The sequence below is a fragment of the Phoxinus phoxinus genome, assembly GCF_949152265.1.
Source record: "Phoxinus phoxinus genome assembly, chromosome: 6".
NCBI lineage: Eukaryota > Metazoa > Chordata > Actinopteri > Cypriniformes > Leuciscidae > Phoxinus > Phoxinus phoxinus.
The window spans coordinates 17,623,701-17,637,966 of NC_136881.1; the positions used below are offsets into that span (position 1 = coordinate 17,623,701).

The following is a 14,266-nucleotide window of genomic DNA, read 5'->3' on the forward strand; positions in this document are numbered from 1 at the left end:
GCATCTAGTGCGCATGCAACTAGTTAAAAAGTAAACAAAAGTTGGCATACAGGGCAGTTGCGGAGATCTCCAATGGTGTTGGCTGCCTGCAGCAGTTCACCAAACATGTCTGAGCGCAGTCTGTCTGTCTTCTCCAAGATTCGCTCCACTTGTTGACTGACAAAAGAGCAAAAAGTACAAAGAGAATAATTTCTGACACTGAAGCACTCTATAGAATATAGGGCAATAATGTACTGCAGACTTTGCTCTTTTCCACTCAGTAATCCTTTAATGCCAACAATGTTGTTTTCTGTGAAGTTTTCAGCTATCAGTCAGAATTTTCAGTGAAGCTATTTCTGTTTCAGAATTTAACTTTTGTCTCTCCCAAATAATGCATTTATGATGGTTATAATGGATCAATTGGATCCTCACGCTGGCACTATTCATAAAAAGAAATAAAGAAAAAACATAAAATATTGTGATTTGATTGAAAAAGATTTGCTCTCCAGGGGCCTCATTTATAACTGTCGCGTACGCACAAAACAGGCCCTGAAAGTCCCGTACACCACTTCCGACGCATAAGTTCTGATTTATAGAAACAATCTTGACGGAAAAATGTGCGCACCTGCACGCAAACTCTGACCCATGCGTACGAACGTTTTGGAGATGGAACAGTTTGGCGACACCGATGGTGAGCAGTTAAATGTCTTTTTGGTCACTTTTAGACAGAAAATCTAAAGAAAATTATACATATACAGAAAGATAATACAAATATTATTTCACTCACCAAGCCTATCACATGACGCAAATATCCATCCCTTCTTAAATGTCCGCGCCAGCGGGCGCGTTGGGCCGTTTAGTGAAACTAACACATATATAACCTATCTAACGGCAGATGATAAATCTTCATTGAGAACTAATCATATACTGTACAGTGCATGTTCACAATAACAGTTTAAATAAAATAAAATAATGATTTAAACTATGTTTTACTTCTGATATAAACATTTAGATGAAATTTGACATTCTCATTAATGGAGTTAAAATGAAATCATTACTGAGAAGTTACAAAAATATATATATTCAATAAGTAGACATATTTGTTGTGGATGTAATGCTTTTGAACACCTTTCCTCTGGCATGCTGTGTTTTAATGTTTTAAATGAATGCTTTAGCGTAAGTTCTGCCAGGAAGACTCAATCAGTGTGCCACGTAATACTTCACTTCTAACCAATCATGTGCTAACACTCACAGTATAAAAGATTGGTACTTACATTCGTCTGAGTTCGCAGATGCTGACGCTGCCAATTACCTCCATCCTCCCCACCACCACCAGGATGGTCCCTTCCTTACCTACAGGGGGGTCGGCTGCGCCCTGCCTTCGTCTTCAGGCAGGATCTGCAGATTCCGCTACCCTCGCATTGCTCTCTAAGGACGGGGCCTACGCCAAAGAACTTTATAAATTCATGCTTGCTGGGCTGTTAATAAATATACGCTGTTATATCAATTTATCTCCCGAGTCTTTCTGGTAGAGCTACAGAGATAATTCCTTATCATGATAAAAGCAGATTCTCTAGAAAAAATTGTTTCATGCAAATAATGCACAACAAGGTCTATCTGTGTCCATTAAAAAATATAAATCGCTTAAAAATATTATTTGGCCAGTGGAAAAGATTGAGAAAAACTTTCTCTGAAATGTATTTTACTCTATTTTATTTATTTATTCAAAAACAAGGCAAGGATATGCTACTAAATTATTTGTATTAATGTTATGTGTCGGCACATTCGTATTTCATATTTTCCTAATGTCTTGTACCGTTAAACATGTTATCATGTGGATGAATAATCATATACAAATGATATGAAGATAAGGATATGCATTGTAAAACTAGGCGTTGTAAGCTCCATATATGGTTATTTCGGGGAGGAGATGCATGTGCGCACAATCTTCCGCTGACTGGGATTTATAAAGTGAATTTGCACAGGTTCTGGCGTACGCACGGTTTTATAAGTCTGAATATTTTTTTTGCGTATGCCATTTTTTGCGCACGTACACTTTTAGTAAGGATCCTATGCACAGTTTTATAAATGAGACCCCTGGAGAGGAATCAATTACAGTAGATTATTTCACTCACCAGAGGGCCGTGGAGGACACATAGTGCACAAGTTCAGTGAAGGGGAGGGGATCTGATGATGCTCCACAACTACGACAAACAAACTACAGAGGGAAATTTTGTAAGGGTGGAGAGAGGTTTTTAAACAAAAACTTTAAACATTTTTAACAAAAACTTTAAACATTTTTAACAAAAACTTTATGATTCAAAGTCTAACATAGAAACACTGAGACAACTAGTATTGTAAAATGTAGCAGAGTAAGTTAGAAAAATGGGAAAACAACACCATAGTACCTGCTCATAGAGAGTCATGGCAAACTTCTGGTGGGTGATGCATGATTTGGAAGTACAAAATTCTGTGGATGAGTCAGAAACGATGTGCAGGTGTATCCTTTCTAGAATGTTCTCCTGTCTCCCAAAGTTTACAAAACAGTTGCAAAAAGAAAGCAATATAAGAAAACAATGATCAGTGATGAATCAGTTCCCTTTTGAGGGAACTCGCGATGCGTCGATGACGCTTTGGGAACGCCTACAGCGTGAACGTATCTGAAGCAGCTGTGTCAACTTAGTCCAAAGGAATGAATGAATGAGCACCACGTGCGGGTGACGTCATGACCAGGAAGATACAAAAGCGAATCCGGTGAAACCGGCACTTCAGCTTTTTTGCCTCAGCAAACAAATCTGTGTACTGACTGTCTGTCTATTTACTGTTGTCTGTGATTTATATATATATATATATCTTAGGAATATGGCGAAACAATTATACAGGCTGTGTGCTTCTCCCTGCCTGCGTTATTTAACGGGTGAGGACACACACGAGCTGTGTGTAATGTGTTTGGGAGTGGAGCATGCGGTGTCAGCCTTCGAGGGGGCTGACTGCCAGCATTGTGAGATGCTTCCGCTTCGCATGCTCCGCTCCCGTCTGTCACTCTTCGAGGAGAGTGGTCAGGCTCGCGATCCTCAGGGTGCAGGACCCGCTGTTGCCGAGGCAGCACGGAGAATGCATTCCTGGGGATCGCAAAAGGATCTCTCAGAAGGGTTGGAGACGGGTCCGAGGACCTTATCTCCTTCCTGTCCTGGGAGATCCAGCGCTCTCTCTCCGGTGTCGGAAGCCCGCTCTGTGGCTTCTTCTGCCCGGGAAGAGAGCCCAATGCTTCAGTGCTCTAGCTCCGAGGAGGTAGATGTACTAAGCATTGGCAGTGACACAATCACTGGAGAAGGGGACTCGCCATCCTCTTCTCCAGCATATGAGGAGCTGGTGGAAGTGATAACTCGTGCTGTGGATAAATTACATATTGAATGGCCAGCCGAGAAAAGGGGCGCTCGTCCGAAAAGCAAATTAGACGAGCGTTTCTTATCTTCTAATATTTCGCTTCCACCACGAGGTCTTCCATTTTTTCCTGATCTTCACAGTGAGCTGTCTAGATCGTGGGATAAACCGTATTCTTCTCGGCTCTTTAGTCCTCAAGTTCATATTTATTCGGGGATTAGAGGGCTGTGAGAGCATGGTTACGAGTCGATGCCTCGGGCTGAACAGACGCTCGCGAGTTATCTGTCACCCGGTTCAGCATCGTCTCTGGAGACCTCGGCTTTGCCCACTAAGCCATTAAAAACGACATCTACATTAGTGGGCAAAGCATATACGGCAGCAGGTCAGGCTGGAGCGTGTCTGCACACTATGGCACTGCTCCAGGCATATCAGGCTGATCTGCTGGGGGATTTGGATAAAAGTGAGGGAGTTGGTCCCGAGGAGGTTCGAGAACTTCGTCGGGCCACAGATTTATCTCTCAGGGCTACTAAGGAGACCGCCAGAGCAATTGGGCGGTCTATGGCAGCCCTTGTAGCCACTGAGAGGCACCTCTGGCTGAATCTGGCAGATTTAAAAGACAAAGACCGTGCTTTTCTGCTGGATGCTCCTGTTGAGCCTTCTGGTCTCTTCGGCGACTCCGTCAATTCGGTCGTCGATAGATTCCAGGAGGCTAAGAAGCAGTCAGAGGCGTTTAAAAAATTTCTCCCTCGCCGAGTCCAACCCCCTGGGGCTGCTGTGCGTGAGCAGTCCCAGCCGTTAGGCTCCTCATATAGAGGTCAGCAAAAGCAGAGTGTTGCGTCTCGTGCACCTCCGTAAAAATACTGGAAGCAGACGCAACACTCTCAGTCGAAGTCTTCAAAGCCGAAACCGGATCTGAGGACCGTTCTTCAGGCTAAGAAGGCTCAAAAGAAAGGGTCCTGATGCCAATGGCGTCAGACCAGTGAGGGCAGCCCTACCCGGGGTGCAGCGGGTCACACCTCAGTATACGGTGTCCGTTCCACCTCGGTGTCCTCAGGGGACCAGTCTGCCAACCCCGCCACCCTTGGTGCTTCGGGGCGCAGTGGTTCCCAGCGAATGTCTGGCGCAATGTCGACCCGACATTGCGTCGGACATGAACCTTCTGAGGGGGGTAAAAAAATAAAAAAATAAAATAAAAAAAAAGTCAGTTCGGGTAGTTCCTGCCGGTATGTTTCAGGTCCCCGAGTTGAGTGTCTCAGTTACACCAGAGACCAGCCCCGAGGGGCTGGTTCCCTTAGTAGAATTTCTGTCAGAGTGAAAGATCCTGCCAAATATTTCTCAATGGGTCCTGCATATAGTAGAGAAAGGATATAGAATTCAGTTCGGTTTTCGTCCTTCTCGCTACAAAGGGGTGTTGCTCACGTTTGTGCGTCCCGAGTAGGCTCTGGTGATGGAGCAAGAGGTGAAAGCTCTGTTAGCCAGGGAGGCTATAGAGCAGGTGTATCCACCCGACAGGGAATCGGGTTTTTACAGCCGCTATTTCATTGTTCCGAAAAGGGTGGGGGGTTGCGTCCCATTTTAGATTTGTGACTCAAATCAGATCCGAGGACTGGTTTGTTACAATAGATCTGAAAGACGCTTACTTCCATATCTCCATCCTCCCTCAGCACAGGAAGTTCCTGAGGTTTTCTTTCGGGGGCAAAGAATACCAGTATCGGGTACTTCCGTTCGGTCTAGCACTATCATCCCGCAAGTTCACGAAATGCGTAGATGGCCCCGCCAGGCTGCAGGGTACGTATTCTGAACTACATAGACGACTGGCTGATTGTAGCGGAATCAGAGCAGTTAGCGGTTCGGCACCGAGGTGTTGTTCTCGCTTATATGCGGTGGGGTTGGGGCTCAAACGCCAAGAAGAGTGTGCTGTCTCCATTTCAGAGGACCACTTTTCTTGGTGTGGTATGGGATTCAGTCACGATGCGGGCCGTTCTATCGCCCGCTTGTGTAGCTACTATCCTTACAGCCACAAAAGAGCTAAAGCTAGGCCAGTCACGCACTGTAAAACAGTTCGAGAGACTGTTGGGCCTCATGGCAGCGGCGTCCAATGTGATACCCTTTGGCCTGCTGTACATGAGACCTTTTGCAGTGGTGGCCCAGGACCAGAGGGTTCTCCCCGAGGGGAAACCCACTTAGGGTAATCAAGATCACGCGGCGGTGCTCCGCGCCTTGGTTATGTGGAGGAAACATTGGTTCCTGTCCCGGGGCCGGTGTTGGGAGCTCTTTGCATCGAGTTGTGATCTCGACAGATGCTTCCCTCACTGGCTGGGGAGCGGTAATGGAAGGCCGCTCAGCTCAGGGTCTGTGGAGGAGTCATCATCTCTCTTGGCACATAAATTGCCTGGAGATGATGGCCGTTTTCAATGCGTTGAGGCACTTCCTCCCAGACCTGAGGACCTTGTGCTTGCCGGAATTACCCTCTCTGAGGGCAGTGTATATTCCGGGGGTACATAATATCGGAGCAGACGTCCTGTCAAGGCAGGAGCTGAGGCCAGGGGATTGAAGTCTCCACCCTGAGGCGGTGGAGAAGATATGGGAGTTTTATGGCCAGGCTCAAGTGGACCTGTTTGCGTCTCATCACACGACGCACTGTCCACTTTGGTTCTCCCTTACTCACCCAGCCCCCCTGGGGCTGGATGCTATGGTACAGAAGTGGCCGAGGCTACGGCTGTACGCCTTTCCCCCTGTTGCTCTGCTCCCAGGAGTTCTGGAGGAATCTGGTTTGCGGACCTGATTCATCTCCTAGACGGTTCTCCCTTGGAGATTCCGATCAGGAGAGACCTTCTGTCTCAGGCCGGGGGCACAATATTTCACCCCCGACCAGATATTTGGAAACTATGGGTTTGGCCTCTGAGGGGGCCCAATTCGTAGAGAGTGGTCTCTCAACCGAGGTTGTTGAGACCATTCTAAGCTCCAGAGCTCCCGCTACAAGGAAGTTGTACACTTTAAAGTGGAGATTTTTCACTTCTTGGTGTCACCAGCGTCAGTGGGATCCGGTTTCCTGTTCAGTAAACACAGTACTGGAGTTCCTGCAGGAGCGCTTTGCGTCAGGTTTATGTCCGTCCACCTTGAAGGTTTTGTGGCGGCTATTGCGGCTTTCCACACCCCGGTGGGTGGTACATCTTTGGGTCGAGACCCCCTGATTACTCATTTCCTTCGTGGCATCCTGAGGCTAAGGCCTGCAACTTGCACTAGGAATGCCGGCTTGGGATTTGGCTTTGGTTTTAGAAGGCCTATCTGGGGCTCCGTTGAGCCCCTAGATTCGGTCTCAGAAAAATTTCTTTCTTTAAGACTATTTTCCTCCTAGCCATATCGTCCCTTAAGCGATCTAAAGTGCCAAACAGCGAACGGAGCTAGATATGTGTCTCCTCTTCCTGGATCGCGTGAGATTTGACCTCGGAGCGCTATGATTTGCTGAACAGCTGTCAATCATCTCCACGAGAGTCGGAGATCTTCAGTGCCCCTTGTTGGTCAGGACTGGAGTTCTGGAGTTTCTCTCCAAGACGTTTGTGATGCGGCTTTCCTCTCTGCTTACATTCTTCAGATTTTATGGCCTGGACCTGGATGCTGCCCCAGGGTCCCATGTTCTTAGTGCTTAGTGTTTTCTGGATGACAGTATTACACTCAGGCATTTGGAACTATGGCGGTTTGGGTATTCTCGTTCCCAAAGCGTCATCGACGCATCGCGAGTTCCCTCGAAAGGGAACGTCTCAGGTTACGTATGTAACCATAGTTCCCTGAGAAAGGGAACGAGACGATGCGTCGCCCTGCCATACTTCCTGCATTCCTGTGATTGTCTTGCTTCGGCAATTTTATGCTGAAGTGTCGGTTTCACCGGATTCGCTTTTGTGTCTTCCTGGTCATGACGTCACCCGCACGTGACGCTCATTCATTCATTCCTTTGGACTAAGTTGACACAGCTGCTTCAGATACGTTCACGCTGTAGGCGTTCCCAAAGCGTCATCGACGCATCGTCTCGTTCCCTTTCTCAGGGAACTATGGTTACATACGTAACCTGAGACGTTATTCTTAGTTCTAGGCTAATACTTATTCATGTTATTTTTAACAATTGTCGTTATTATTAGTGACATCAACCTACCATAAGGTAGGTCAAACAACACAAAACAGCTACTTAAAATAAAGCACATTAATGACACCAAAATTAAAATTATTCACAGAAAGAAAAGAAAAAAAGAGCTAACCAATTAGATAGCTCATGCAATAAGCAAGTGGACAATGCATTTAATACACATACAACATGAATACCATAAAAAATAGGTATAAGGACAATATATAGGCCTACATACACTATTTAGGCCATTCACCATATTTCCCATTTAGTTTATCAAAATATTTCATCACACAAGTGGACAGCTGTAAGACTGGAAAAACTGGAAGAGAGGGCTACTCTCTGAGAAAACAAAGGAAATTAACATTTGAACTCTCTTGCTATATTACCAATTTACCATCCCCATTCGAGACACGATCACAGTTGAGTTGATAACCTCCCAATTTACACATCATTCTCTTCACCCATCCCTACCTGAATTCACCCAAAAATCTATATGGTTTAATATGAACAATTATCATACAGTATTATACATGCATTATTTGAAATGTTTCAGTGCGACTGGTACAAAGGTCTCATTCCCACAGAAGTAAACCAAAAATTTAATAAGGTGTGGAGAGTTAAGAGCTATATTGTTAACTGCTGTGGGTGTGCCCCCATGTAAATCAACTTCTGTCCCCAGTAAGGGACGGTAATTAATGCAAATTCCCACTGTGAACTGAACTGTTTAGATTTGAAAAGAGGTTTCTGCCTTGGTCTGAGTATTTAGGGAGATGCTGAAGGCTCGTGGCGAATTGTAACTCAAATTAGCCTGTGATCCTGAGAGTGGCCAAGACTCCAAGCATCATGTATTTTCTAATGTCAGGTTCGCATCTTTTCTCTTTATTCCTGAGCATTTAATGTTTTGTATTTATTATCTTTGAACTGATTATGAAATTGGTATAATACATTTACCTGACATAATAAATTGTTACATTTGATTTTATTCCGACTGACTCTGAAATTGTTTTCCCAAGTGGATTAAACGGATTCGTATGTTCCTGCAAGTTTTGTGCCAGATTAGTGACGACAACTATTTGGCGCTAATTCAAGTGTGCTTGGTTTACAAGAAGTGAGTTTCCATTTAGGGCAGCAAACGTGCTGCTTGACTAACCTAAATCTGGGTGTCCCTTGCCTCTGTTTTAATTTAAAGGGACAATGTGTAGTTTTTTAAGTATTTTATTAACTAAAATCAATGTCTTTATTCATAAATATGTCCTCAATGGTGTACAATTACCTCTCCCAATGATCTGACTTATCCTCGTACGCAAATCATTTCTTATCTTTACTTACATGGAACAGGCAACTCCACAGAGGCTTCCATGTCGTTCCTCCATCTTGAAAAAGTATAATAGTAGAGAGGGACAAAAAGCACTAGGCTACCTCAACACGTTTCCAGTTTCCACAACGCGTTTTCGTTCAGAGCCAGCGTAATGTGACTGACACCAGTTGAAGCGGACAATGAGAGAGGCGTAATGCGTGTCACTGCCCAGGTAAATTTGAAAGGTTGCACTGCACGGTACTTCATAATTCAGGATCATACTTATGCCGAGTCACAGGAGAAATGCCAAAATTTTATTTAAAAGGAAACGTGATCGGCAAATTCAAAAACCGAGGGTAAATAACGGCATAGCTTTACACAGTTGGAAAGAGCTAATGAAGGAGAAAGACTTTGAAAGGGACTCTGAAGTTGCCTGCTTTCTTCTCGACGGGTAAGTCAATGTTACGGCTAAATTACAAGCTTTTTTTCATTCCTTGGTTGTGTAATTCATTATATAGGCAGCATAACAGTAGAACATGTAACGTATAGTTAAACTCGACGAAGGGCTATTGTTGTCATAGCTTCTTGGTACATAACGACCACCGTAGTTGCAACACGGGTTCGAAAAAAACGAGCTAGAGAGCACTATTCGTTTGAATGTAAAATACAATTTCACCGCTAGATGGGAGTAATTCCTACACACTGTCCCTTTAATGTTACTTTAAATAAGTACATACATACATACATATATACATCTTCTTCCGCTTATCCGGGGCCGGGTCGCGGGGGCAGCAGTCTAAGCAGAGATGCCCAGACTTCCCTCTCCCCAGACACTTCCTCCAGCTCTTCCGGGGGGACACCGAGGCGTTCCCAGGCCAGCCGGGAGACATAGTCCCTCCAGCGTGTCCTAGGTCTTCCCCGGGGTCTCCTCCCGGTGGGACGCACCTGGAACACCTTCCACCTTCGGCCGCCTGTATCCGGGATCTTGTCCTTTCGGTCATGACCCAGCACGACAACATCATCCGCAAAAAGCAGAAACGAAATTGTGTGGCCCCTGGCTGCGCCTAGTAATTCTGTCCATAAAAGTTATGAACAGAACCGGTGACAAAGGGCAGCCCTGCCGGAGTCCAACATGCACCGGGAAGAAGTCTGACTAACTGCCGGCAATGCGAACCAAGCTCCTGCTCCGGTCGTACAGGGACCGGACAGCCCTTAGCAAAGGGCCCGGGACCCCATACTCCCAGAGCACCCTCCACAGGACGCCGCGAGGGACACAGTCGAATGCCTTCCCAAATCCACAAAGCACATGTGTATTGGTTGGACAAACTCCCATGAACCCTCCAGCACCCTGGAGAGGGTACAGAGCTGGTCCAGTGTTACACGACCGGGAAGAAAACCGCACTGTTCCTTCTGAATCCGAGGTTCTACTATCGGACAAATTCTCCTCTCCATTACCCTGGCATAGACTTTCTGGGGGAGAAGGAGAATTGTGATCCCCCTGTAGTTGGAACACACTCTCCAGTCCCCCTTCTTAAAAAGAGGGACCACTATCCCGGTCTGCCTGCCCAAAGGTACTGTCCCTGACCTCCACGCGATGTTGCAGAGGTGTGTCAGCCAAGACAGCCCCACAACATCCAGAGACTTGAGGTACAGTACTCAGGGCGGATCTCATCAACCCCCGGTGCCTTACTACCGAGAAGCTTCTTGACTACCTCGGTGACTTCAGCTTGGGTGATGGACGAGTCCACCTCCGAGCCCTCAGCCTCTGCTTCCTCAATGGAAGACGTGTCGGTGGGATTGAGGAGATCCTCGAAGTATTCCTTCCACCAGTTTAGACGACTTTAGATAAGTGTACGTGGGAAATCACGGCATGGCCAATCCAATGTTATTATAAGAGAAGCAAAGTTGGTTGACTTATCTGTAGTAGTGGCCTTATCTCTACTGAAGTAAACGTTACGTTAAATTCAAGTGTATGCAATACCATTGGGGCTATACCAAAGTATCTTTGATTGTGTAAGCGTGAATGTGACCGATCTCAGGTATATAGCAATTACCTCTGTTTGGTGACCAAAACTGACGAGCTTGTGTACGTGAGACCTGCATTTAAACAGAAGACGTGAGGACCTCTGAGGACCTCTGACATAGTTTCCTAATTTTAATGGGTAAAACATAATTAAAGAGTTAAATAGAATAATCAGATGTATTGCTAAACTATTATCTAATTGAACAATTACCAATTGGAAATCTAACATAAATTTGAGGTTGTGATAAAATGGATAAAAGCTTAAATACAATTAAATTACTTTGCCACGAGGAAAGACAGTAGCTTAAATGGCAGAGACCTTCCCCCGTAATCAGAAACCGCCTTTGGGCTGATCTATACGGGCTTACAACAGGAGTGGCATTACAAGTAAAAAAAAAAAGTAAAAAAACCCCTAGTGGGTGAACTATCCCTTTAATTCGGTTGTTCAACTTTTACTATACAATGCAAAACACTGGAAATACTTTTTATTAAGGGATTATGTAGCTACATATGTTATACAGTATGCACTTACTATATTAGTAATAGTAAATTATGCATACTTACAGGCAACCCCAAACCTTAACCTTATACTAATTAAGTTAATTATTATTACTCAGTACTGTGTAAGTACACTGTAACAACGTCACCTTAGAATAAAGTGTAACCCAAAAATGTAGACAATACACTGCATAGCTCATAAAAAGATATGAGATATATTTGTAAAAAGATACTAGGAATTAGATCCTTAAGAATAGTCCCTCCTGGACCACAGCTAACGTCTCAGGTTACAACTGTAAACATGGTTCCCTGAGAAGAGGAACAAGATACTGCGTCGTGGAGTTGACACCATGGGAATGCTCCTTGTGAGCCGGTGTCTGAAGCACATGTGCTACACACTAATCTTGATTGGCTACCGTGGTCAGGTGACATCACAGGTGTGCAAGCAGGGAATATAAGGGCACCTAAAGAGGGCGTCATTAACTTTAATTGTCTGAAGGAAGTCATACAGGCATGATGGCTATATGCCTATATACATATGGCATATAGTATATGACTATATACTATATGCACATATATATGACTATATACATATGGCAACACAACGCTCTCCTCAGGAAACCATGAAAAACCCTTTTGAAGTGGAACTCTACACTGTGTCATGGAGTTGACGCTATGGGAACGAAATGCCCACTATGCCATACTGAACAAATGCCTCCTCACCATGCTTGTGAACTTCCCAGTAAGCTAAGCTGAAGCCAAAGCAATGCAACACAGCACACCCATGCCCAATAACTAAATCCTGTCTCAGCCGCCGAACCCCTAAGGAAAATGTCAACATCAATCGTCTGACCATAAGCTCCAGTGTGAACAGGAGGGGCTACTTAGAGGGCAGAGTGCTGTGGCGCTCTTGAACATGAGCTACCAAGTAGCTTTTATCGGCTTATGGTTACCCATTTCTACAGTTCTAGCAAATGACATAGATTGGGCTGCTAGTTGTGACAGAGTTCACTTTTATATTCTGTCCCAATACCCCTCACAAACCTTTAGGAAAACATGCTAACATAGTCCCTCACTGAGTCTGCACTTATCACCTCCAGGTATAGAGTGGATGGGGCGACAAATGAAGGAGTGAGACGCAAGAGCAAAAAAAAAAAGAATTATCCTTACTGTAACCATATGTGGGAACAGACTGCTGCAGCCTTCAATCTAGGAGGGGGATTAAATAGGTACCCATCCCAAAGGGAAGTGCCAGCCCATTACTCCAATATAAACATGATTTGACAAGAAGCAGATTAATGCTTTTTAGCCTTATGCCACTAAAGGTGACAGCAGAGGAAGAGGGACGCTAAAGTGGTATTGCCCAATCATCCAGTGCTGTTCAGCCTATTAACATGTGATCACAGAGGGAGCACATCGTAAACACCTTTGCACTCCTAGTGCCAGAGGGGGAAGGGTGATCAATGATAATGCGGGACTCAAGTTGCGTTATTTGCCCATCATCCACATTTATCACAACCTAACTATTATAGAGGAAACATATTCATATCATCTCTATACTGCCGGCAATAACAGACAGAAAGAGGCGTGGGATGAGAGCAGTTTAATTGTCCATCTTTTCTCCTTCTGCCCATATGAAATATGAAGGATACTGAAACTGCCCCTATACCCAGTTCAACCAAGATGAGGACTCTAGGGGTTTAGCTTTTTACTTTTCTTAGCAGAGATTACTTCCCTTATGTTCTCTCTTGGCTTCCTGCAAGGTTACCGCCTCAGAGAAGCTGGGGCACAGGTAGTGACACTTTTCTTCCTACCCTGTCTTCAGCTGGGGCTAGCAACAGGGTCAGGAGAAGGCGAGGTAGAACCTCAACTGCGGCGAGGCATGTGCCGCTCAAACGCTGCTGACTTAACCTTTGCCTCCTTGAACTTTTGGACCACTGTCTCGACAGCAGTACAAAAATGTCCTGAGGGGCGACACCAGGGCGTCAAGAAGAAAATCTCACTCTTTTTCTTTCAGCCTGAGAGGTTAAACCAAAGATGGTTACTCTTTGGTTACTAAAGCAGCAATTGAGTGGCCCGCAGCACAGGCCGCTTGCTTAATAGCCCAGAGGGTAAGATCTGATGTGCGGTGGAGCTCCAGGATTTCGTCCTGGGGCACACCCTTCCCCAAATCAAGGTCCTTCAAAAGGTTGGCTTGATAAGGCTGTAGCACCGACATGGTGTGCAGGGCTCCGCCGGCCTGGCTCACCACCACGTATGCCTTGCCCACAAGCCTCGATGTCATTTGGCTCTGTCTTATTGGCAAGGCTGGAGCCTTCCATGAGGATGCCGCACAGGGTACGAGATAGCTTGCAAACGCGATGTGATTAAATGTTTTTAGGAGCTAGTTGGTGATGCCTGAGAAAGGGTTAAACCCCGTCTCAAGCACATCTGCAAACTCCATCTGCGACCCTCATTATTGCAATCACCAGGCTGCCACGGTTGCCTGACTCCCATCCCCCTTGAAAAGAGCCAGGCAGAAGCAGGGCTTGCTCACTGTGAAGTGGTCACAGAGAGGACAACAAGCCCCCTCGAGGGCTGATCAAGCGTGCTCCACTCCAAGACACATAACACACAACTCATGAAGATTGCCGGGTGTATATTTGACACAGCAGCACACACTTTCTGAATGACTTGCTAGACATTTTTTATAGAAACAGACAACAGACAAAAAAAAAGAAAGTTCACACACAGCTTGTAAACAAACTGAAGACAAAGAAGACAAAGCTTCCTGAAGACAAATAAGCTGATGAAGTCCTTTCTAGGAGTCCTTATATACCCTGCTGGTGAACGTGTTATGTCACCTGACCGCGATAGCCAATCAAGATTGGCATGTAGTACATATGCTTCAGACACCGGCCGACAAGGAGCATTCCCATAGCGTTAACTCGTGACAGTGGAGAGTTCCACTTTGAAAGGTAAA

General features: G+C 45.4%; 1 protein-coding gene across 4 annotated transcripts in view; it reads right to left on the bottom strand.

Annotated features, from left to right (window-relative positions):
- usp53b (ubiquitin specific peptidase 53b) overlaps positions 1-14,266 on the bottom strand; it is a 62,135-nt gene that overhangs the window by 42,170 nt on the left and 5,699 nt on the right. For 3 of the 4 annotated variants that reach the window (XM_079616738.1, XM_079616741.1, XM_079616739.1), the window contains exons 5-7: positions 2,388-2,501; positions 2,115-2,197; positions 51-156 (exon numbers count right to left, since the gene is read on the bottom strand). In XM_079616738.1, the coding sequence (XP_079472864.1) occupies positions 51-156; positions 2,115-2,197; positions 2,388-2,501 (303 nt within the window). The remainder of the gene's footprint in view (positions 1-50; positions 157-2,114; positions 2,198-2,387; positions 2,502-14,266) is intronic. The other variant, XM_079616740.1, reaches the window with a different exon arrangement.